Raw genomic sequence first — 22,649 nt, forward strand, 5'->3', positions numbered from 1 at the left:
GGGACATCCCTCCCCCAGACTCCTGGAGTCTTCGCCTTTGTGAGACTTTTTTAGTAACTTCCCACATAAGTCTCATACCCCATACACGGGTGTAAATAAATAACTCACCTTCATTCCCCACCTCCTTCCAGCCTCAAAAAGTGACTCCAGAGGAGAATAAAGGACAAACCTGTGCACAAAAGCAGCGCTGGGGATGAGCTGTTTGGCCTCATGGGTGCCACAAAGCCCACACGAGACGTTCCCTTCTTGCATCTTTCCAGCGTTGACTTCACGGTCTATTCTTAGCACAGCAAAAGGTTTCGGTGTGGTCATTTATTGGTGTCAGGAGAAGGTCCCAGCCCTGCCGTTCATGACCTAGCAGGCAGATTAGGGGGGTTGATTCATCTGGAGGATGTTTCCCCAAGCGTGGCGGCCGTGCCGTGGGGTCGCACGCGTCTTCCGTCATGGGACGGCGGCAGAAGCTCACGCTCCCCCCACGGTGACTCACGGGCTGCCAGGCTGCTCCTGAAGCATCGGGGCTGGAAGTACAGCTGTTCCCCCCGTCCCCTCCCTTCCCCCTTGTCCAATGTGTCATATTAGAGGGTGATCGGCTTACACATGCTCCAATATGGATTCCTAAGCTTTGTAGCGCTGCGGCTATATATAAAGCCCTGTGCTGGAAGCTGAAGTACACAGACAGCTGCGATAGCAGCGAGCCTTTCACATTCCCCGTGCGCTGACAGGCTGGAAGCAAGGGAGACCCGCGAGCCCTGCTTTGAGTAAGTTTCTTTACCGGGGGCACGCAGACAGATATATTCATAAATACAGAGTTAGGTTTGGTGAAAGGCTCGGGGAAAAAAAAAAAAAAAAAAAAAAAAAAAAAAAAAAAAAAAAAAAAAGAGCTTTTACTCTACACTATGGGTTTGCCTTTCGATCAAGTGGAAGAACTGCGTCTCTACCAGCAAACTCTCCTCCAGGATGGACTCAAGGACATGTTGGACCACAATAAGTTTCTGGACTGTGTCTTGAAAGTCAAGGGGAAGGAGTTTCCCTGCCATCGGCTGGTGCTGGCAGCTTGCAGCCCATATTTCCGGGCAATGTTCCTCTCAGACATGGAAGAGAGCAAGAAGAAGGAGGTCAGCTTGGAAGATGTTGATCCAGATGTCATGGGCAAGATCCTCCATTATATCTACACCTCTGAGCTGGAGATCACAGAGCAGAATGTCCAGGACATCTTCTCCGTGGCCAACATGTTCCAGATCCCCTCCATCTTCACCGTCTGTGTGTCCTTCTTGCAGAAGCGGCTTTGCCTCAGCAATTGCTTGGCCATCTTCAGGCTGGGCTTGATGCTGGATTGTGCCCGGCTGGCCGTGGCAGCTCGGGATTTCATCTGCGATCGCTTTGCGCTGGTCTCGCGGGATGAGGAGTTCTACCAGCTCTCACCTGACGAGCTCATTGCCATCATCTCCAGTGACTCCCTCAACATCGAGAAAGAGGAGACTGTCTTTGAAGTGGTGATGAAGTGGGTGGGGACCAAGGACCGTGAGAGCAGGCAGAAGGCCCTGCCTGTCATCTTTGAAAGCATCCGCTTCCGCCTCATGTCCAAGGACTACATCAAGGACCACGTGGAGAAGCACGCCGTGGTGAAGTCCAGCCCAGAGCTGCTCAAGAAACTGCAGATGGTGAAGGATGCCCAGCAAGGCAAATTCACTGTGGTGAAGAAGAAGAAAGTGAAAAAAAGCAGTGAAAAGCAAGCAAAAGACAACATTGTCAATGGAGCAGTAGAGGAGGAGGAAGATGCAGAGGAGGATGCCCTTCCAGGGATCCTAAATGACACGATGCGCTTTGGCATGTTCCTCCAGGACCTCATTTTCATGGTCAGTGACAGTGGAGCAGTGGCCTATGACCCCACTGCCAACGAGTGCTATTTTGCCTCCCTGTCTGCTCAAATCCCCAAGAACCACGTCAGTCTGGTGACCAAAGAGAATCAGATCTTCATTGTTGGAGGACTGTACTACAACGAGGACAGCAAGGAGGATCCCATGAGCTCCTACTTCCTTCAGGTACCAGCTTTATTTCTTTGTTGTTTCTTCAACCACTTAAGAGCATCACCAGATGCCAGTAATATCCATTGTCGTGTGATGCTAAACTAAACTGAAGGTTGTAAATGAAGGTGAGACATCCAAGTTGCTTTACTAGAGATTCTTACCATTATATTTTTTTTGGAAGGAGGCTTGAATGGGAATGTGATAAGAATAAGCCTTCCTGATCCAAGTCCTGAACAGGGCATCACTTTGAACAATGCATTTGGTCTAGCCCTGCTGCCATAAGGCACGCTAACTGGAAGGTTAGTGGCATCAGGGCTGGATTTAGCTTTGCATCTTTCATGTTTCTGGGTATGAACCCGTAGAAAAACACAGGAGAAACTCTGCCAGGTGCCAACACAGGGAACAGCAGCAGCTACAGCCACAGATCAAACACTCCAAGGACGTGGGGTACAAAATCCTTTTGTACTTCCCCCATGGCTCACAACTGTTTTCATTGAAAGGAAAAGGAAAGGGGAGGTCCCACGCTGAGACGCACAATTTGGTCCTTTCCCTGCCTCGCTGGGTGGGTAGGGCTGTGCTCCCACACCATGTGTCCTCACCTGGAAAGGGGCAGTGTTTGGAGCCTATGCAGTCTGTGAAATAAGGAGTCAGTGGGACAAAACCACGAAAGTGGCCCAGGAAAGTAGGATGGAGGGGAAAGGCAGTGGGAGTGCTGAGGGGAATGGCCCTTCATGCTGAGCAGGAGCTTTGACCACAGCAGATGTGGGCAGCTCCATCAGTTAGCAGCGCAGAGCAAGTAAAATAGCTATATCTAAAGATCAATACTTCACCTGTTTTGTTGCTGATCAAGCAAGGTTGTATTACCATGACTGCTGCAAGCAGGTCAAGGAAAGTGATTTTTCCTTTAATCAGGCACTTGTGAGCCCACATCTGAGGGCTGAGTCCAGGCTGGGGCTCCCCAGTACAAGGAGGACATTGAGGTACTGGTGTGGGTCCAGTGGAGGCCACCAAGGAGGTTAAGGCTGGAGAAGGGAAGGATCTGGGTCTGGTCAGCCAGGAGAAGAGCAGGAGAAGATCTCATCAATGTCTGCAGCTCCTTAATGGAGTACCTTGTTACCATTTTTAGCTGCTTTCCCCCCAAAATGGGGACAGAGGTGCCTTCACAGCCTGATGTGACACTCCTGCATGGGAAGAGCAGACACATCCCAGGGCTGGAAGGTGCTGTCAGTTTGTGGATGTGTGATTTGTTTCCATCAGTGCCTTTATGTAGGTTACAGTTCCTATAGGAACATGATGTTCTGAGCATTTTTCAGCTGAAACTTCACACAGATGTTGGCAGGCAGCTGTGTGATAAACCCTCGAACCACGGTGTCAGTGCAGCAGCATCTTGCACCTTCTGGCTCTGTTTTTATGCTCTCTGTTTTCGTGTTCCTCCTGCTGAGAGTTAGGTCAGGGATAGTTTAGACTTAAGGACCAGCACCAATGTATATAAATGCTGATAAATCCCAGAGGCCTTGCACATTTTGGCAGGAACAAAATGACTCCGCTGACATTCCAGATGGAAAAGGGTATCCTTTATTTGTCACTTCCAAGATTTATGCCTTGAAAACAATGCTGAAGCCATTGAGAAGCAGGAACTCTCCTGGTGACCGGGCTGCTCGGGTCTGTGCTATAAATAACAAAAATGCGGGCCACAGCTTACAAAGAGACAACAGCCACAGGCCCCCAGCTGAGGCCGAGTTTTGGAGGCAGCCCAGCAAGCTGGAGCTCCTTGGCCCGAGCCCCCAGCAAAAAGCGCTTCAGGCAGTGTTTCAGCCCAGCTTCCTCGTGCAGAATTTCCCCAAACGGGCTGCTAGAGGTCACCCCGGGCTTAACCCATGATGTTCCCCCTATGCTGCCAAGATGCGTTAAAAACACTGCCCCAGTTTGCAACTCCCACCAACACCCGCCCCGTGCTGTCTCATAATCCTTCACGTCTTTTTTTTCCTGGTGGGAAGTGGGGTAATGCCTTGGTCCACAGATGTCCAAGGACTTTGCCATCTGATCTACTGGCACTGTATGGATCAATCTCCGTGTCTGTCGGGTGGGATGGACATAACGTGGTCAGCATCAAGAGCTCTGGTTTTTGCAGCACCGTCTCATCTTCTTCTGTAGATGATGGGTCGATAGGAATGGTGAAAATAGCGTTTGTGCTGACAGACCCACACACGTTTCATCTCTCACACCAAGGTGGTAGAGGACATCAGTATCTTGAGAAGCAGAGGAGGAACACAGCAACTGGGTTTTGCCAAAAAGAGGGAGAGTTGGTGGGAGGAGGCATTTCACTCTTCACTTGCTCCCAAGAGTGACTCGTGTAGCCAGCATTGCTGACACCACACTCTTACCTGGCAGAGACAGTAAATACAAGATGAAACACTGCAGCATGTGCTATTTCTGGAGAGGTTCGGGCAAAAATCCCTAAGACTGAGGTGTTTCAGCTCCTCCAGTCCCAGGAACTATTTTTTTCATAGGTCCAACATACATGAGACTCTCCTATCCAAAGACAACCAAGCTTGTTCCAAGCCAAGGCTTTGGTGTACAAGGCAGAAAACATTCCTGCTCATGCATCTCCGCTCTTATGCCTTGTCATAAAACACGTCTGGGGATGTGTGACTTGGATTTACACTGAGATTCCCTGTCCTGCACCAGATGCAGCAGCAGGGGCAAGGCACGAGCAGAAAGCGCCTGCTGGAGTGATGAGCAGCACATGGGAACAGCCCTGCTCTTAGCCTCTGGCTCTTCATTAAGGAAAAACCAGGAGAGCACACACTAATGAGCATGTGTTTCCTTTCAGTATGACCATCTGGACGCAGACTGGCTGGGCATGCCCCCCCTGCCCTCCCCTCGCTGCCTCTTTGGCCTGGGAGAGGCAGAAAACTCCATTTTTGTGGTCGGAGGGAAAGAACTGAAGGAGGGAGAGAAGACCTTGGATTCGGTCCTGTGCTACGACCGGCTGTAAGTGTTCACGTGTGAGCATGGGGCAGGAGGTGGCTGGCAGGAGAAGGTGAGGCAGCTGCCGTGCAAAATGACTCCGGCTCTCCAGCGACCGGGTTTAGAGACAAGGCTTGAACTCTGCACCTAGATGCTGGGACCACTGGGAGCGATTTGAGATGAACCTTGGGGCTCCGAGCTGTCTCTCTCCAGCTGCTTCGTTTATTGTAATTGAAACTCCCAGGGTGGGAGCCATAACTGGGATATTAAGTTATCTAGGACTGAACTTAGCAGATGTTCACGTGGGACCTGCATGGAGGAGCAAGGGGAGTTTTTCCTTCTGCTCTTGCCCATTGGTTCGAGTTTTGGTGACCTTCGCTGTGGTCTCACAGGGAGTGGTTTTTGTACAGGAAAGCTTATTTTGAAACTATTCAGATGTGGCACTGAACGGCCCACCCTGATTGATATCAGGCTTAATATATGATTATTTTTGCACAATGGGCTCTGAACCATGTTATGTCATGAGCTATATTAAAACTGACCGTCCTGTTCTGCTCGCAGGAGGCAGAAATATCCAAAGAGTGCTCTTCTCTGCCCTAAAGAGGCACAGTGGTAGGTGTGAACAAGCCTTTGCTCAGCTTATATTCAGATGTCTGTGCTCCAAAATCTGTTTTATAGGCAGAGATTTGAAACCAGTTTCGTTTCCCAAGAGTAGGGTATTTATGTCCCCTCTGGGACATATTGCGTGTCCCCCTGCTGCTTGCTCAGGGGTGGCTAAATCATTGGCTGGAAGCTGGCAGAGAGATGATCAACACCTCTCCTATTTCTGGTGTTATTTAGGTAAAAAAATTCAATGGTAACAAACCTGAATATTGCACCCCTAAGTCTCATTGGTTTTGATTTTTTACATAATGCTGAAATCTCTGTCTTTGTATTTGGCTGGTAATGCCTGTAAAAGAGTAGAGGCCCTAGGAGAAGGCACTTTTTATGCACAAAGCCCAAAAGTGGAGAATGCTGCAGAAAAGGATGAGCATTAGCATAAGCATCTGGCATGTTTTATGTTTTATCTTCCTTTTTTTTTTTTTTTTTTAGGACGACAAAATTTACTGGTTTAGCATTATCTCATTGGAAGACTCATATTTTTAAGATACTTTGTTTTCCATTAGTCAGGATCTGCACTCACCTCCAGGTCTGGAAAGCGCCCTGTGCTCTGGGCCTCACCCAGCAAGCTACAAATCCTCTTGCCTCCCATCTTTCCCTGATCCAGGTCCTTCAAGTGGGGTGAAGCCGATTCCCTCCCCTACGCGGTCTACGGCCACGCGGTGGTGTCGCACAAGGACCTCGTCTACGTCATTGGTGGCAAAGGAAGTGACAAGTAAGTCAAAAACCGAGAGAAACCAAGGAGTCAGCCCCCAAACTAGAGGGAGAGCAGAGGATGAGTCGGTACCTCCTGCGGTGCCAAGCAGCCCCTGGGCAGGCGAGTGAGCGAGCCTCCTCTCCTCTCTCCCCTTTCTCTAGGAAGTGCCTGAAGAAGATGTGTGTCTACAACCCCAACAAGTTTGAGTGGAAGGAGCTGGCTCCCATGAAAACTGCCCGCTCGCTGTTCGGAGCCACGGTGCACAAAGACAAAATCTACGTGGCGGCTGGTGTGACCGACTCTGGCTTGACCAACTCGGTGGAAGTGTACGACATCGCGACCAACAAGTATGTACCTGAGCACACATTCAGGGCTTAGCTACCAGCTGTAGGTATACATTGAGCAGCTTCCAACCCTTCAGGAGTTTGTTTGCAACTCCTGACACCAGTTTCTCCCAGTCCGTATTTCCCAGACCACTGGGAATCAATGAGACCACTGCAGTTGGGCTGTGGATCACGCCAGGCCACTCAAAGTGGTTTCATCAACTGGTCAACTACTTAGGTGCTTTGCAGGGCTGTAGCTTCATCTTGTCATCTTCACCCTATGCAAGAGACGTGTTCCCTGGCTTAGGGTGGGCCTTGTGGCCAGATCCAGCCCCTGGAACCTGCTGGTCCACACTGGGTGAGCACCACAGCTCAGTGACTCGCAGAAAAACAAAGCTGACCTATGATGATGGAAACATCTCTAGCGCCAGGCAGTGAATGATCCCATCCCATGTAAACCTACACGAGTTAATCTACCGCTAGTTAATTCCGTTGCTGATGATGATGGGGGTAGGCAGGGTGCCCTAACGTGTCCCCTCTCTCAACACGGCAGGTGGGACACCTTCACCGAGTTCCCGCAGGAGCGCAGCTCCGTCAGCCTGGTGAGCCTGGCTGGGGTGCTCTACCTGCTCGGGGGCTTTGCCACGGTGGAGACGGAGTCAGGAGAGCTGGTGCCAACGGAGCTGAACGACGTTTGGAGGTGATGACCTTCCCTGGGGCTCTCTGTGGCGGCATGGGAGATGGGGGGACATTACTCAGCAAAAAACACCAAGGGAACAGATAGTTTCTGTATTTTTGATGCCTTCAGCATGTTGTTGTTGCCCCAGCATGAGGCTGAAGGCTCAGCATGGGGGCTCTGGGTGAGATGTTTGCCCTGTGCTGTGCTGGAGGGCACGTTAGGCAATTGAGTGATTTCTCCCAGCCTCGTACAGCAACATACCAGGGAAAATCTGCTCCTTCAGCTTTTTCCTGAACTGACATGTTGTTTGGAGCTGGTTCCAGACCTCCCCTTTGGCTCGAAGCTGTGTTTGTGCAATGAGTGCTCTCCCCGGGAAGAGCCAGTGGTCAGGATGGAAATGAGATTGTCTTACGTGGGAGCAGAGGAGCAGTCAGAAAACATTTTCTGACAGCTGCTAATGCAGGGTTAGCTCCTGTCCTTCAGCTCTGTGGCTCTAGAGCACCCTCAGCAGGCATCTCCTGGCCTTCACCAGAGATGTCCAATCTTGACATCAAGCCATTTCCAGTGGAAATGGTGTCTCCTGCGAGACCGTGAGCTGATATCTGCACATCCTAGCCTGTTGAACCAAAGCTTATCAGGGCTAAAAGTCCCCATGGAACCCTCCCCAGAGGCCAAAAAAACTATGTAGGACACCACACCGCACCCTGGGCCTCCCACCATACGGAGAGCCGCTGAAGTGGGTAGGGAAGATGCTTTCCTCACCACAGCTCTCCATCTGTCTCTCCCCAGATACGACGAAGAGCAGAAGAAGTGGGAAGGGGTCCTCCGGGAGATCCAGTACGCCTCTGGTGCCACCTTCCTTCCCGTGCGCCTCAACGTTTTGCGGCTAACGAAGATGTAGTGGGGCAGGATTTACTTCTTCCATTGGGGTCTGGGACAAGGAGGGACGGGGGGAGGTGAGGCCATGTTTAGCAGCACAGAGATGTGGCAGGGTTTCTTGAGATACTGTGTAGGACATTGCATCTGTGATTGGTACCATCATACTTAATCAAATGGGAAAGGGGGAAAATTATCTTGAGGTATTACGAGAATTTAATGATGCTCATGAGATAACTACAGAAGGACCCTAGAACCTGCAGGGAGCTAGGGTGGAGTAACAAACACGGAGCAATGAGCTGCTCCAGGACAAAAGGATTACACTTCTGTTCCACTTTAGTTTTTTTCCGATCTTCTCAACCACTGTTGAACCTCCCCAAGCAACAGTGGAGGCAGAAAGTGGGTCTGAAGGAACTAAGCTGATGTTTTCCCAGACAAAGGGGTCTCTCATATATTTCCTCATCTAAGGTGCGGTGCTAGAGCCCACCTTGGGGAGGAAAAGGAAGAGGCAAAGACTAGTGGTGCAGGTCAGACCTGGGGGGAATTGGATGAGTTCCCAAGTGATGGAGGTTGTTGGGATGAGACAGCTAAGAGAAAAAAAGCACGTGAGGTTGGGCAGCAGAAATTTGTAGGCCATAGCAATGAAAAGAAAGAAGTTTTGGTTCTTCATCTCCATCCTGACTTTGGACAGGAGAGATGTAAAGAGCTAAAGACTGCAGGAGGGGAAGAGTCGTGCTAGGAGTAGGGTAGGGAAGAGAAAAGAGACAGGCGGGGAGGGCCATGAGCACTCATCTCCATCCTTTTGAGCTCCTCATCTTCAATCACAGATCAGTGTCCTGACCTACGGTTGGACAAGTGCTGTTTTTCAGGGAAAGGTTTTTTTTTATTTATGCTGTCTTTCATTTTTATTGTTCCGAACGTATTTTTTTTTTTTTTAACACTACTCTAATTTGCAAAATTCTTGGAGATCTCAGCTTTGTTTGGCTCAAAGAGAGCTTCCTACTGAGAAAAAAATGCATTGTGTTTTTTTTTTTTTTTTTTCTAAAGTTATCATAATGATGTTTTGATAGAAACATGACTGTACTGGCAGCAGGACAGAGATCTGTTAGAGCAAAAATCCAATGATGTCCATGCTGCCTGACCAGTGGTTTATTTAAAAATAAATCTTTAAAATGTCTCCAAAGAAATTCCCTTTGTCTGCATGCTTATAGAGCCGTAACTGAATGTCCACAGCAACCAAACACAAGGACCAAGCAAAAGCTGTGATGACCACATCCAGCAAACCAGCCCCACGGAGAGCCCCAGCAGAGCCCCAGATTTTATTCTTATTTTCTTGCATTTCGGAGCTGAAACTTTAGTGCTCATATCCTTAAAGCTTTTCCTTGTAGATATGAGGACTAAAAGTTTACCTAGGGAAAGGAAGAGGAAAGCCAGCTGGATGCTTACATGCCCTCATGATGCAGCGAATGGGGGTGTCAATAAAAACAGAACAAATACAAATCTTGTAAACGCCCTGAAAGTGGCATGAAAATCACAGTATCAAAAGTCTGGCTGATTTGTCTAGCTCAAAATGAAGTCTTGAAGAAACTAAAACATGTTTGGAAGGAAAGACAATTTTGCATGAGTAAAGGAACCAGAGGCTTGTCCTGGTTTCAGTTTAAAGATTTTTTTTTTTTTTTAAAGAGCTGCAGGATATTCTCCTTGGAAGACAATCATGTCCAAAGAGTAATGAAACATTTTCAGAAGAAAAATAAATCTGAGGTGACTGGGTGGCAAATGTAGAATAGCTTGTGTCCACAGTGAAAAGGTTCTTCACTTAGAATAAAAAAATAAAGTCATTTATTGCAGTGGTGGGATAGCACCTCCTGCCTGGGACAGACCCAATATCCCTGCTTCAAGCACTCCTTGCTGGCTGCGGAAGGGGAAGCTGTAGGTGTCTGGTCATAAATCAGGGCTCATTCCCATCCACCTGCTGCCATGTGGCTCTCAAAAGATGCTTTTCTGGGGGAAATGTGGGCCTTTTTAAGTCAATGGGAGACACTGCTGTGTCTTGATAAGTTGCTACGGTCAATAACAGCTCGAGAAGCGGTGATTAAACCTGGTCCACATCCTCAGTCCTCTCACCTTGCAACTGTCTGCTGGGGATATGGTTAAGAGGAGCTGAGCGCTCGCGTACTGTTCACATCCACTACAAAGCTCTGAGAGATGCCACTGCTGGCACGGGGCAAGAAAAGATAAAAGGGAAAAAGGCAGGTTTATAAAAGAAGAGCTTGAAATATCCCATCGCTTGAGCAATAAGGGCCAACTCTCAGTCTGCAAGCCAGAGCTGGCCCAAGGACGGCAGAAGATTTGCACATCGCCAAGCAAAATTCTGGCCCAGTGATGTTCACCACCTCCATGCCAAGAAGCTGCTTCAGTCCAAAGGCAATCATAAGGAAGAAACGCCAGCACGAACACCCAGGGAGGCATCACTGCTTGCTGCCACCCCGTGTTTCCTGGCTCAGAAGCGCACAGCTCCATCAGCACAGGTCCCCATGGTTATCTTATCTTCTCCGGGCAATACTAGCTGTAGAGAACAGGTACATCCCTCGGGTGCAGCAAAATCATCTTGTCTTCCATTAGCTTCCCAACATCAGTGCTGACATCAGCTGGCAAGGTTCCCACAGCTCCATTTCCAATCAATGAAGGTGCCACGTGCCTTTGCATGGGTTCCTCAGTTTCTCCACTGCCTACAGAGGTGCTCACAAAGCCTTGTCTCATAGTTCACCCAAAGCTCATGCAGGACCCAGGAGCTCAGTCCTCACCTCCCCTAACCCCCAGGGCTGTAAGCATCACGCCCTTTTCCTCCACCCACTCAACACCCTTCCCTGAAAAGCTATTTTTTGTTGGCCCACAACAGTCCAGTTGCCTCACACAGACTGTTCAGACACCTCCCACCAAACCCAACGCAAAGTCCACGCGTGTGAAGCAACAGCAGAAGCGAGACCCTGCCAGAGGAACAAAGAAAGTGGTGGAGCTTTAGGCTTTCTTTTATAAAAGACAGATCGTTTATTGATTCAGTCCTTCCACTTGCAACCTCTTTGGTAACAGTCATAACACTTCCAGACTGGGAGAACGCAGTGGAAAGGCCCAGTTCTGTCCTCTCACCACTTGCAGAGCACAGCGACCCCTGAACGTGCCTTGGTGAGAGGCCAAAAGCAGGTTTCAAAGCACGGCCAAGGACCTGGCCTCTAGGGACACCCCAGAACAGCCCACCGTGGCTCGTCTTGCTCACCGGTAGCCCAGAGAGCAGCTCCTGCACCCTCAGGCAGAAGATGGCTCGGGATGGGGCCGCAGTGCCAAGGCTGGCTGTGAGCTGTGCCCTGGGAGGCAGCTTTGAAGCACCTCTTGGGACCTCCTGGACATCAACGGGGCCAAGACCACAGCAAGAGTTGCCCGTTCCTGCAGCAGGCAATGACTTGCCCTGGCGGCCCCGTGACGATGGGCTAAACCGGCAGCCTCAGCCTCCCCCTCCTCACACCGTCCCAAAGAGAGTAACTGCTGTACTTGGCGTTAAAGATAAACATATATTGATTACACGTGGTCATAAAAAAAAAAAAAAAAAAAAAGTAATAATAATAATAATAATACATTTCCTAGAACATTACTTAAGACGCTTCCGAAAAGCATCCACGCTTCCCCTCCCCTCCCCGTCTTCCCTTATCTATACAGAATAAAGTGCTTTGTTTAGGTTGTTCACACTAGTAGAGCCACCGATACACTCTTAACTTGGCATGTTTGGGCAACCGGTACTGAATGCCGCAAAATAATACAGAGCCGAACACCAGGCATGAGAAACTAGTTTTGAGGCAAGTGCTTGGGGTTTCGTTCGTTTCCTTCAAGTTCCGTGCTACTGAGGTTGTTCTCATTTCCTTTATTTTTTTTTCCTCCTGTTTTTCAAAATTTTTCTTCCTTTGTGAGTTCGACCCAACTCCATCGTGGTTGCATGTCATTAAGCGGGGCTGCGTGCGGGGATGCTCTCTCTGTCCGTGTGAACCAAGGGTGTCTGTCCATCTGTCCTTCCCTCTTGACTTCAGGCGAACCAAGAGTTTAATCAGTGGAGTTGTCTAGCAGCGGATGCTCGTCTCTATTGCACTGTCACAGCCGTTCCCACCCACTGTCCGTCCATCCACCACCTTCCCACCGCGCTTGGGTTATGGCTGTGGTCCGAAGGGCCAGCCGTACCTCATGGACATAATGAGGCTAACTGGTCTGTGCTACCAGGCTCCTGGGATATAGAAAACAAAAACAACCCTCCCCGCGTGGCTCCCTCCCTCCCCAGAGTTCAAACCGAAGGGAAAATAAAACCCAAAACTCCGCCAGGTCCGGGCCGCGGGCAGAGCCGTTGGCCGAATGTTGCGTTGCGGTCTGCTCATGGGTACGCGCAATGGAAATCAAGCCCTTCTCCACCCTCACGGTCTGTCGAAGAAGGGGTGTGAGAGATTAAGGTGCAAGAGTTTAAAAAAAAATAATAATAAAATAAAATATAAAAAGCTTGAAAACAACGGACCCAACTCCCCCATCCCGTCTAACCCAACGGGGGCCAACGGGGTCCGACCGGGATGGATGTGGGACGAGGCGCCACGGGAGCGACTCGTTTGAGCTCTTAGTACGTTAATGAAAACCAGACACGACGAGACACATCAGGACTGAGTCAGGGCGTAGACAAAAGGGCTTGGAGGTTGTGTAGGACTCCTGGGAGCTGCCCAGGCCTCGGAGAGGGGAGGGAGCAGCAGGGATCTGGTTCTCCAAAGTGCTGTGTGCATGGTCACATCTCGACGTCTCCAAGCGGCTCTCCGGGCAGGCTCTTGAAGGGGACTGGAGGTGGTTGAGAGCAGTTGTTGGGTTTTCCATGGATCAGGAAGTTTTTTGAGGGCCAGCAAGTGCCCTGCACCCGCTCTTCTCACCTGAGCCCAACACGGCTTCATCAGCCTCGAGGACGAGCTCTCATCTCCTGGTGACATCTGAGCGGGACAGGTGCTCGCTGGGAGAGGATGAACTGGGGCAGGGATGGGGAAAGTCACCTCCAGGTGGGCGGTACGAGGGGGCATGCGTTGGTGTAGGGATTTACTTGGGGGGAGAAGTCTGCCAGGCAGGCAGGCTGATGGACTCCATCACAAAAGACCATACAGGCAAGGTGAAGTCTCCTTGGGGTGCGGGCTCCCATCCTGTCTCAATGCCAAGTGCAAGGGGAAAGAAACACAAGGGAGCCCAAGGGGAAGGGGTCCGGAAGGCAGAGAAGGAGACAGCATGGACCACTCTACTGAGGCCCTCCAACATCTCCAAAGGTATCACTGAAAGTGCCTCCAAAACAATTACTTTCCAGGCTGGGTCATGGTCCCTTCAAAAAGCCAATGGCCCCAAGAACCAAGTGCCCGCGTCCCTCCCAGGTGGGAGCTGGAGAAGGCATTGCACCACCCCGATAAGCCCAGGGGTCACGAAGGAAGGCGAGCACCAGAGCTTCTGGCACCCACCTGAGGAGGTCAGACGTGGCAGGGCAGCACTGCCACCGCATCCTCCCCCTACTCAAGGCAGTTGGGAATGGGGCTCAGCTCCCTGGTACTGAGCTTCACGGGATGCCGGCCAGCACGAGGATGAACCGCAACATGCTAACAACACCCATGAGAGCAGCTGGCCCACCAGATGCTGGGTATGGGGGGGCACCACTCAGCGGGGGACACCGGGCACCTAACTTGTCACCTCGAATGGCACTCTCGAGGACAGCGGGTGCTCCCCTGTCCCAGTCAGGCTGCTGCCCCTGCACAACCCCATCCAGCAGAGCTCCCGAGCACCTGGATGAGCCCTCCTGGCTCCGCAGGGACAGGTTCAGAGGTGCCCAAGTGCTTTGCTGGCTTGGTCCAGAAGACGAAGCACAAAGACTTCGCGCAGAGCCAGGCGTGGATCACCCTCCCCAGCACCCCAACACTGCCCAGACCAAGGTGCAAACAAGAAAGGGCTCCTGCAGTGTCCTCTCTCCCTCCTTAACCACCATCAGACCTCCTCAGCACCTCCTCCACGACTTGATCACATCCACACACATCTGCTGGCCTGGGCAACGAGGCATCAGCTGCAACGAGCCCCAGTTCTTGCCCAGCACCTCTCTGCCCAGGCTGGGGGCTCTGCGGTGCTCCCAGCTCACCCCGACCCAGAATGGGAACACCTTCCCGGGCAGAGAGACCACAGAGCTGTGGTCAGATCAACATGTGACACCCCAAGGTAAATCACAGCAGCAAGAGACCCAGCTTGGACCCCAGGCATGTGAGAAAAAAAACACAAAACAAACAAACAACAACAACAACAACAAAAAAAAAAAACAGCAAAACCTCCCTGGCTTTGCCGCTCCCCACCACGATTCCTCTTCTCCCCCGCTGGCACGAAGCCAGCCTGAATAAGTGAAATCCAAGACCAGCTCAACTTCAACATCATTCAGCTCACTGGGAGAGGAACACTCAAGGACAAGGTGGCCAGAGAGGTGCTAACCCGTCCGTGGGGCATCGCTGAGCCAACCACAGCCCTTTTCGGGACAACACGGGCACATCGGTCCCCTCCGGTCCCCCCGAGGGGCTGCCAACCCTACGGGGAGGTGAAGCTTGGTAGAGCAACGTGGGCTTTCCTGGCACGGCAAGAAGTTGGAGGACGGGATGTCATCAGGCTGACCAGGCTCTAATCCTTGGGATGAGACCCAACAGCTCCCAGCCTGGAGCTCCCCCATGGGTCAGGGGTTTATTCGAATTGTTAAGGCACTATTCTGGGCTGATTCTGCCAAGAACGGGCTGCGTCCCGCTCCTCCATCCCGGAGCCACCCTCCCACCAGTCCCGAGGCCATTTGAGCTCCTCCAAAGCCACCCTGCAAACTCCAGAGCACCCCCAAAAAGCCAGCTCTCACTGGGACCAGAAGAAAATTCCCCCAAACCCCAAAACCAAAGGGGCAGCTGGCTGCCGATGCCCCAGGACGCAGCACTGGTGTTTGTGCTTTTGCCTATCGGGGAGGAAAACCTGTGTCAGGGCAGGAAGACGAGGCGAGGGCTGCTGATGGCTCTCCAACAGGGACATCTACTCGCCACAGGCCACCGGGGCCGGCGGAAAGCTCTTGCACGGTGCCCACCTCAACTCTCGGGGAAAAGGCCAGATTAAAGACCAGCTTTACAGTACAGGGATTCAAGCACCACTAGCTAGATTTCTGCTTATAAATACGGAAGTGCTGGCACCCCGGATGGCGCAGCATCGTGTCCCTCCGTGCCCCACAGCCCTCTTGGCATGGAGATGAAGGCGATGCGTGGGGAAACGGCAAGCCAGGGAGGGTCGGGACGAGTAGCCCAGCTGGGGATGGAGCCGATGGAACCTGCACGCCGGCATCCGTCCCCTCGCTGGGTTGGATCGCCACCTCCTGTTGGGAAAAATCCCCCTGGGAGAGGCTTCCCTTCCCTGTTTTCCCAATGATGGGGACTGCTGGTGGAAGACTGCACGGGGGCTGATGGCTAGGACAAAATGGAGAGCGATGCCTTTTATCTGCACCTTTACGGACGGTGTCCCCCCCCCCAGCATCCATGCTCCTCGGGGGGCTTCCCCCAGCTCCCCCTCTCCACAAAAAAAAAAAAAATACAGGCAAGAAAATGAAAAAAAAAAAAAAAAAACAAAGCCCACCAAAACAACCCCAAAATGAGGAGGAAGGGGGGTAAAGAGCAAGCGAAGCCATGGCTCCCCGGGCATTTCCGAAGGGCAGAGCAGTCTGTGCGGGGTGTGGGGGGGCACCTAGTTGTTATTGGAATTTATCCTCCCCGCGGGGAACAGGGGAGGCGGGGGCGGTAGGTGAGGAGGAGGAGGGAGGCTCTGTGGGAGGGGATGAAGCAGCGGCAGCGGGGAGACACCGGGGCCGGGGGGCAGCGGGGCCGGGCTGGCGGCGGGCTGGGGTGCGGCCGTGTCCGAAGCCAAGGGGTTGCTGACGCGGAAACATTTCTCCTTGTGGGCTTTGAGCATGTTGGAGAAGCGGAAGCGCTGGCCGCAGACGTCGCAGGGGTAGGGCTTCTCGCCCGTGTGGGTCCGGCGGTGCCGCTTCATGTTGGGGCGGCTGGTGAAGCTCTTCCCGCAGATCTCGCAGATGTAGGGCTTCTCGCCTGCGTTGGGGGGCAGGAGTGAGAAGCGGCGGCCGGATCCTTCCCCCCCAACCTCATCTGTGCCACCCGCACCCCATCGCTCCCCAACCCACAAGCCAGGAGCTCTCACCCGTGTGCGTCTTCATGTGCTCGTCGAAGTACTGCTTCATGTTGAAGTCCTTCCCGCACCACTGGCACATGAACTGCTTGTGCCCGATGTGGATGCTCATGTGGGAGCGCAGCTGGTACTTGTACTGGAAGCGCTCGTTGCAGTTCTGCAGGGCGAGGACGAGAGGACGATGAGCACCTCAAACACCCCCGCATCCCGTCCCACCTCTGCCCAATCGCCAGCGTGTGGGAGCGACATGAAAATCAATTTTTTCCCCCTAAAATAACATAAAAAAAAAAAATGACTTCCCAGGGAAGGGACCTTACCTCGCATTTGAAAGGCTTCTCCCCCGAGTGCTGCAGCGAATGGACCTTGAGGGACATGCTGCGCTTGAAGGACTTCCCGCAGGTCTCGCAGGTGAAGGGCATGTCCTTGGTGTGAGCTGGAGCGGAGGCGAGCAGAGTCACGCGCCCTCCAAACACATCCACCTCCAAACAGTCCCATGACAGCTCCCAGAATCCCACAACTGTCACCCAACCATGGTCAACCCAAAACATCTTGAGAAGTTGCACGGCAGCACTCTGCCACCCACGAACACATCTTGGGGCTCACCAACAGCACCCTGTCCTCCAGAACTCTTCTTAAAACAACCCGGTGTGGGACACCCCCCTTGCTGCCTGCCAAAAAAATCCCTTTTTTGCTCCTTTTTGGTGCCGGGAGCAGCAGCCAGCCTGAGGGACGTGACCGCTGCCGCCATGTGCGGTTTGCTTTTCAAAGCCCAGCGCTGGCGCAGGCTCATCCTCTTTTACAAGGGAAGGATGGTTACACTTCAAACCCTCCTTTGATCAATTCTGAGGTCTTTTTTTTTTCTGGTTAAATAAAATAAATGAGATTCCCCGGTGCCGCGCCTTCTCTGCGGCAGAGAACTGCTCCAAAAGCATGCTGTACAGAGCAGGCACACGCTCAGCATTAACTACTGGGCACTGCAGGATAAAAAAGGGCAAACCTCAGTGCCTCTGTTTGCCGCTAGAAAGCTCACCAAGAGTTAGCCCAGCCCTAAATTCCCAACACGGCAGAAATAGAACAACATCCGTCATCGTGGGAACACCAGACGAGCACCCTAACGAGACCTCCCGCGGCCCTGGCGCCTCCCGCACTCACCAACCATGTGTTTGCGCACATGGGCCATGGTGTAGAACTTCTTCTCGCAGATCTCGCAGGAGAACTTCTTCTCGGCATAGCCATGGACGATCTTGTTGTGCTCATGGAGCGACCAGAGCTTCTTGAAGCCCTTCCCGCATGTCACGCACTGCAAAAGAGAGGGGCTGGGCAAGGAAGCAGGGGAACGTCCCAAGGCATGGGCACATTTGGGGTTTTGCTTCGTTGAAAGACAATGTCATCAACAAAACCTACAGCCAACATAACAACACCAAGTCTGCTCCAGACCTCGTTGGTCAAAAATCTCCAAAATTCAAATTTCTATCTATTGGACGGGGAAGGAGGAGATGCCTTTCCAAGGGAGACAATGGGTGGAGAAGACTCATTCCTAGTTGGGGCTTTCATCCTTGCACACAATGAAGACCTCACATCCAAAAAAAAAACAATCAAACCAAAAAAAAAAAACTCTCTCAGCATTAGAAGGCTGCAAGGAAAAAAGAGAGGCCCAAGCTAGGGCAGCATGACTTCAGTCCTTGGCAGGTATTCTGGATACTTTAGCACAAAATGAGTTCTCTGAAAATCCCCCAAATTCTATTAATATCCGTAAATACTGAAAATATCCATTAATCCCCACAATTCTATTAATACCCGTTAGTTCAGATAACGGTCATTAATGGATCGAAGCAGACCCCAACACCGGGACCAAAGCAGACCCCAAAAACCCGTTTGCTTGCACAACACAACGCCACGCCGTGATGGTTTTTAAGCACGTGCAAAGTCTCCCCCTGGAAGTTACGACAGAGATTCCTTCCAGCTCCACCAAGTTTGATGTTTCTCAGAAAACTGCCAGAAAAAGCTGTAACCTTGGCTGCCACGACTTGTTTTTTCACCTCTGGCATGGGCTGCAGTTGGCTTTTCACCACGTGCCCTTGGCTACCGCACGAGCTCAGCTCACATCCCCTTACGAGGGAGGGCTGGGAATTGCCTAAATCGGGGCAAAACTGTTTACTGAGCCTCAACGGACACGGATACTCATCCTCCTCTTGTCCAACCAGGACCAGAGCCTCTCTTCACCTCGCCGGTTTGTTGAGAAAAATAATTAATTGATGCCTAGGAGGCATCTGGCAACAGCACGGCCAAGCAAACCCCTGGGGGTTCACGGCGGGGCCTGAAGAAATGCACATAATGTGGCCTCGACCTCCTCCTCCCACCCCGAGGAGCTCATTGATGGGCTTCATCCAAATTTTGCACTGAATGAGGCTGCAGCACCGTGGAAAATATACTGTTATGTCATGCAGTCACAGCGTCTCTATTTATATTTAGGTGCCTGGGAGGCACGACGAGGGTCACAGAGGCATTCCCAGCGCTCGCCTTCCTCATCTTGGCAGGCCTGAATTTCAGCACGAGCAGTCCTCTGAGCTTTGCCGTTTCTAAGTAAATATTTCTACAGATCGGAACAGTTTTATCTCTGCTCTAAGAGATGTTTCAGGACAACTACCACATTCCTCCACTTAAAAAGGAAAAGGCTGCAGGGAAATATTAAAATTGAAGAGAGAGAGAAAGAGGGAGATGAAGGAAAGCCCCCGGCTGCCACCGCGCTGCCTTGAGGGCAGAGCCCTGCACCCTCAGGCAAAAGACAAAGCAAATAAGATAAATTCTGGCAAGTTCAGAGGAAAACCACACTGGAGACGGCCAAAAGAGATTTGGAGAACCAACGTGACAAAGTGAAGGCTGAATCCATTTTCAGGTGGCCGGAAAGCCGCTACGGAGCCTGCAGGGCCACGGGTGACGATGGGAAACATTCACGGGGAGCGAAGCTCATGGGTGAGATCTGGGGACTAGTCAGCAAAAGAGAGCACCTGACACGAATGGGGTAAGAGGAGAAGTCCCTCCACTGATGTGGTTAAAAACAAGAAGTAAAACCTGTCCTGTATAGGTACAGAGTTGGAAAAAAGAAATCTGATTTCCATCCAGCAACAATTCCACGGTATATTAATAAAGTTATTTAATATTGTTGGAGTAAATTGAGTGAATTTGGCTTCTATTTATAAAATTAAAAACGCCTCACTAAGTAAAGGGTAATGAGCCAAGCTTTCCACTGAGGGAAGTCACCACAGGGGCAGCCGCGGTTCACCCTATTCTGAAATGACCTGAAAAAGGGATAAAAAGGGGAAGAGGAAAAAAAAAAAAGCAATGAGGTGGCAGCACTCGCCAATAGCCCCATGTCATCCAGCAGGAAAGCAGAAGAGCACAAAGCAACGCTCTGGGAAAACCCACTTTGAATTGCTTTACGACAGGCTCCGAACCAGCCACAACCCCGTGGGCAGGGGGCGTTGGAGATGCTCTCACTGGTCCCAGGCCAGTGAACACAACCGCATCCAAAAAAAAGCATCCACGACCCCATGAATTTCTCAAAGACGCCCCAAAAGTCTTCATCACCCATTTTATTTGGGACACAAGCCTTAACGGACTCCAGGAGCACCTGGGCTGTGTTCCCTTCACACAGGAGGGCTGCAGGATCCCACCATTTGATGGGCAGGATGACATGCAAAGCCCTACTGAAGATATGATTTATTTTATTTGTAGCAGTGGCGTTGGGCAAAACTGCTCCTTGGGGATTAGAAGACGAGCGGGAGGCCTCTGCAGGAATTTTGCTGCTCAACCAGGACACCTACCTACCCTCCCCAAATTGCACCGATTTAACGGATTTCCACAAGCAGACGAAGATCCCGTTAGCTCTAGGTGAAGGACAAGGACACGCCGTGCCCGAGCCACGCGCGGATGTCAAGTGGGTTCAGAGATTTCCTAATATGCGAGCTAACGAGCACAAAAGGCAGATTACAACTACTTCAACTCATGTCAGCAGTTCTTTGAATTAAGCTAAATTGCTTTAAGCCTGGGTGGAACTGGCTGGAGTGCGTCTCCATTAGGGGCTCGCAATGTTTTATGTAGATTAATTGAATAAACCCGAAGAAAAAGTACTCCCCTGAAGTTACTTCCCATTTCCACCCAGCTGGCAAGGGGAAGCCACAGTCCCCCAGCACTAATCCACCGGTCCCATGCCACCGTGGGACCCCCCCAAGCCTAAATAAGAGTCATGGGAGAAGCAAGGGTCCCTTCTGTCCCCCATGTGCCATCACAAAGGTCAGAAGTATTATTGAGCAGGAGCCTGTCCCGGGGTGTAGAAGGGTGGGTGGGATGTTCTCCATGCTGGGTGGGATGTCCCATCTTGGTGGGATGTACTTTCCCTAGAGGGATGTCACCCCCTTGGTGGGATGTCCTCCCTCATGGTGGGATGTCCTATCATGGTGGAATATCCTTTCCCTAGTGGGATGTCACCCCCTTGTGGTGGGATGTCCCACCTCATGGTGGGTTGTCCCCCCTCATGGTGGGATGTCCATCCCTGCAGTGGGATGTCCCCACTTGTGGTGGGATGTCCTCCCCCTAGCAGAATGTCCCCACTCATGGTGGGACGTCCCATCATGGTGGGCTGCCCTTCCCCTAGTGGGATGTCTCCCCCTGCAGTGGCATGTCCCCCCCACAACGGGATGGCGCCAGGTTGGCTCACCTGGATGTTCTTCTCGCAGTCGGTCTGGTGGTGCAGCAGCAGCTCGCTCTCGAGCAGGAAACGTTTGCCGCACTTGTCGCAGATCTGCATGCGGCTGTGCGTGACGTTCATGTGCTTCTCCAGGTACCAGCGGTTGTTGAAGACTCGGGGGCACTTCTTGCACGGGTAGTGCTGCTTCTCCTCCAGTTTCACCTTCTGGCCCAGCCCGTCCTGTTCCTTCTTCCTCTTCCTCCCTCGCTGCCCTTCTTCTTCCTCCTCCTCCTCCTCTTCTGCCTTGGCCATCTCCTGCGACCTGGTGGCCATGGTGGATTTGGTGGCCTTGGATGCCCGGCTGCCCCTGCGGGGCTGCCCGCTCTTTTCTCTTTTCACCTCCGACGCATCTTCATCATCATCTTCGTCCTCCTCTTCTTCTGTCGTCTCCTCCAGGTCTTCCTCCTCACTGTGCTCCTCCTCTTCCTCCTCCCCCACCTCCGCATCCTCCTCCTCTTCCTCCTCTTCCTCCCCTTCTTCATTCTCCTCCTCCCCGTCCTCCTCCGTGTCGCGCCCATCGCCGTCGGGCCGCCCCATCACAGCCGCCTCGCTGGCAGCCGCCTTTCCCTCCATCCCCTTGGAGACGTTGAGGGTCTGGTTGTTGAGGTTCACCTCCACGATGATCTGCTCCCGGTTGTAGGAGCCCTGGCTGTCCAGGTCCTCCTCAGATTCCTCACCCTCCATCTTGCAGACGGCGCCGGGGCCGCCATCCTTCTCCTCCTTGTAGTACTGCTTGGCTGGCCCCGCGGGGAGCGTCCCACCACCCGCCCCATCCTCCACCCGCACCGAGTAGGGGTCGTTGCCTTCCCGGGCGTAGATCTTGGGGTGGGGGGCGTCCACCTCCTGCTTGATCTCGCAGTAGTAGGGCGGGGGGCCGGCACAGCCCTCGGCGGGCAGGGCCATGTCGGCAGCCAGGCTGAGCGAGCGCGTGTCAAGGAGGTCCTGGCAGGAGGAGGCAATGTTGTTCATCTGCAGCACGGCGGCCGCGTTCAGCACGTCCTGCACATTGCAGGAGTTGACGAGGAGTTTGGAGGTGTAGATGAAGTTGAGGATCTGCTGGAGGCCCTGGGAGGTGAGGGCCTCCAGCGAGAGCTCCACGCGCTGCAGCTGCTTGTTTTGGGTGAAGAGGGAGTGGAAGAACTGGCTGTAGGCCGCCAGGACCCCCTTGTGCGCCGGGAAGATGCTCTTGTGCTGCACCAGCACGATGTCCACGTCGCACAGGTCCGGCTGAAAGAGGCGCTGCTCGTTCAGTCTGTCCATCAAACACGTGAAGTGGAGGGCTACATCCTCCACCAGGGAGTACTCGGCCGAAGGGTAGTCAGTCGTCTTTTCGACTATCAGCTGTGGGGAAGAAGGAAATAAAAGCGCTCAGGAAGGCTCTTTGCTCAGGAAAAAACACCTGCCCAGCCATGCCACCCAT

The 22,649-nt window shown here is 52.2% G+C and overlaps 2 protein-coding genes across 3 annotated transcripts; one reads left to right on the forward strand and one right to left on the reverse strand.

Moving 5' to 3' along the window:
- The first annotated feature begins 689 nt into the window (after nucleotides 1-689).
- On the forward strand, nucleotides 690-8,312 carry KLHL40 (kelch like family member 40). Of its 2 annotated transcripts, none has more exons than XM_035319794.1 (7): nucleotides 690-845; nucleotides 882-2,042; nucleotides 4,861-5,021; nucleotides 6,265-6,372; nucleotides 6,516-6,701; nucleotides 7,231-7,377; nucleotides 8,146-8,312. In XM_035319794.1, the coding sequence occupies exons 2-7, from the start codon at nucleotides 897-899 to the stop codon at nucleotides 8,255-8,257; spliced, it is 1,860 nt and encodes a 619-aa protein (XP_035175685.1). In that variant the 5' UTR covers nucleotides 690-845; nucleotides 882-896; the 3' UTR covers nucleotides 8,258-8,312. The 2 variants fall into 2 exon arrangements, with proteins under 2 accessions (XP_035175685.1, XP_035175686.1); XM_035319795.1 differs by having other exon boundaries at nucleotides 704-833; nucleotides 870-2,042.
- A 5,672-nt stretch (nucleotides 8,313-13,984) lies between these two features.
- Nucleotides 13,985-22,589, reverse strand: ZBTB47 (zinc finger and BTB domain containing 47). Its single transcript, XM_035319793.1, has 5 exons — nucleotides 21,200-22,589; nucleotides 17,635-17,782; nucleotides 16,800-16,915; nucleotides 16,495-16,639; nucleotides 13,985-16,385 (listed from the first exon to the last, which is right to left on the reverse strand). The coding sequence occupies exons 1-5, from the start codon at nucleotides 22,487-22,489 to the stop codon at nucleotides 16,024-16,026; spliced, it is 2,061 nt and encodes a 686-aa protein (XP_035175684.1). The 5' UTR covers nucleotides 22,490-22,589; the 3' UTR covers nucleotides 13,985-16,023.
- Between the last annotated feature and the right edge of the window lie 60 nt (nucleotides 22,590-22,649).

Source organism: Oxyura jamaicensis, chromosome 2, assembly GCF_011077185.1.
Source record: "Oxyura jamaicensis isolate SHBP4307 breed ruddy duck chromosome 2, BPBGC_Ojam_1.0, whole genome shotgun sequence".
Lineage (NCBI taxonomy): Eukaryota > Metazoa > Chordata > Aves > Anseriformes > Anatidae > Oxyura > Oxyura jamaicensis.

Bases quoted from the DNA above. Each gene is read 5' to 3' on its own strand.
- KLHL40 (XM_035319794.1), top strand. From the start codon at position 897: ATGGGTTTGCCTTTCGATCAAGTGGAAGAACTGCGTCTCTACCAGCAA. The intron at 2,043-4,860 runs GTACCAGCTTTA...GTTTCCTTTCAG, and splicing joins TGAGCTCCTACTTCCTTCAG to TATGACCATCTGGACGCAGA. The intron at 6,702-7,230 runs GTATGTACCTGA...TCAACACGGCAG, and splicing joins TACGACATCGCGACCAACAA to GTGGGACACCTTCACCGAGT.
- ZBTB47 (XM_035319793.1), bottom strand. From the start codon at position 22,489: ATGGACAGACTGAACGAGCAGCGCCTCTTTCAGCCGGACCTGTGCGAC. The intron at 17,783-21,199 runs GTGAGCCAACCT...TCTCTTTTGCAG, and splicing joins ACTGCGAGAAGAACATCCAG to TGCGTGACATGCGGGAAGGG. The intron at 16,386-16,494 runs GTGAGAGCTCCT...CCCCCAACGCAG, and splicing joins GCACATGAAGACGCACACGG to GCGAGAAGCCCTACATCTGC.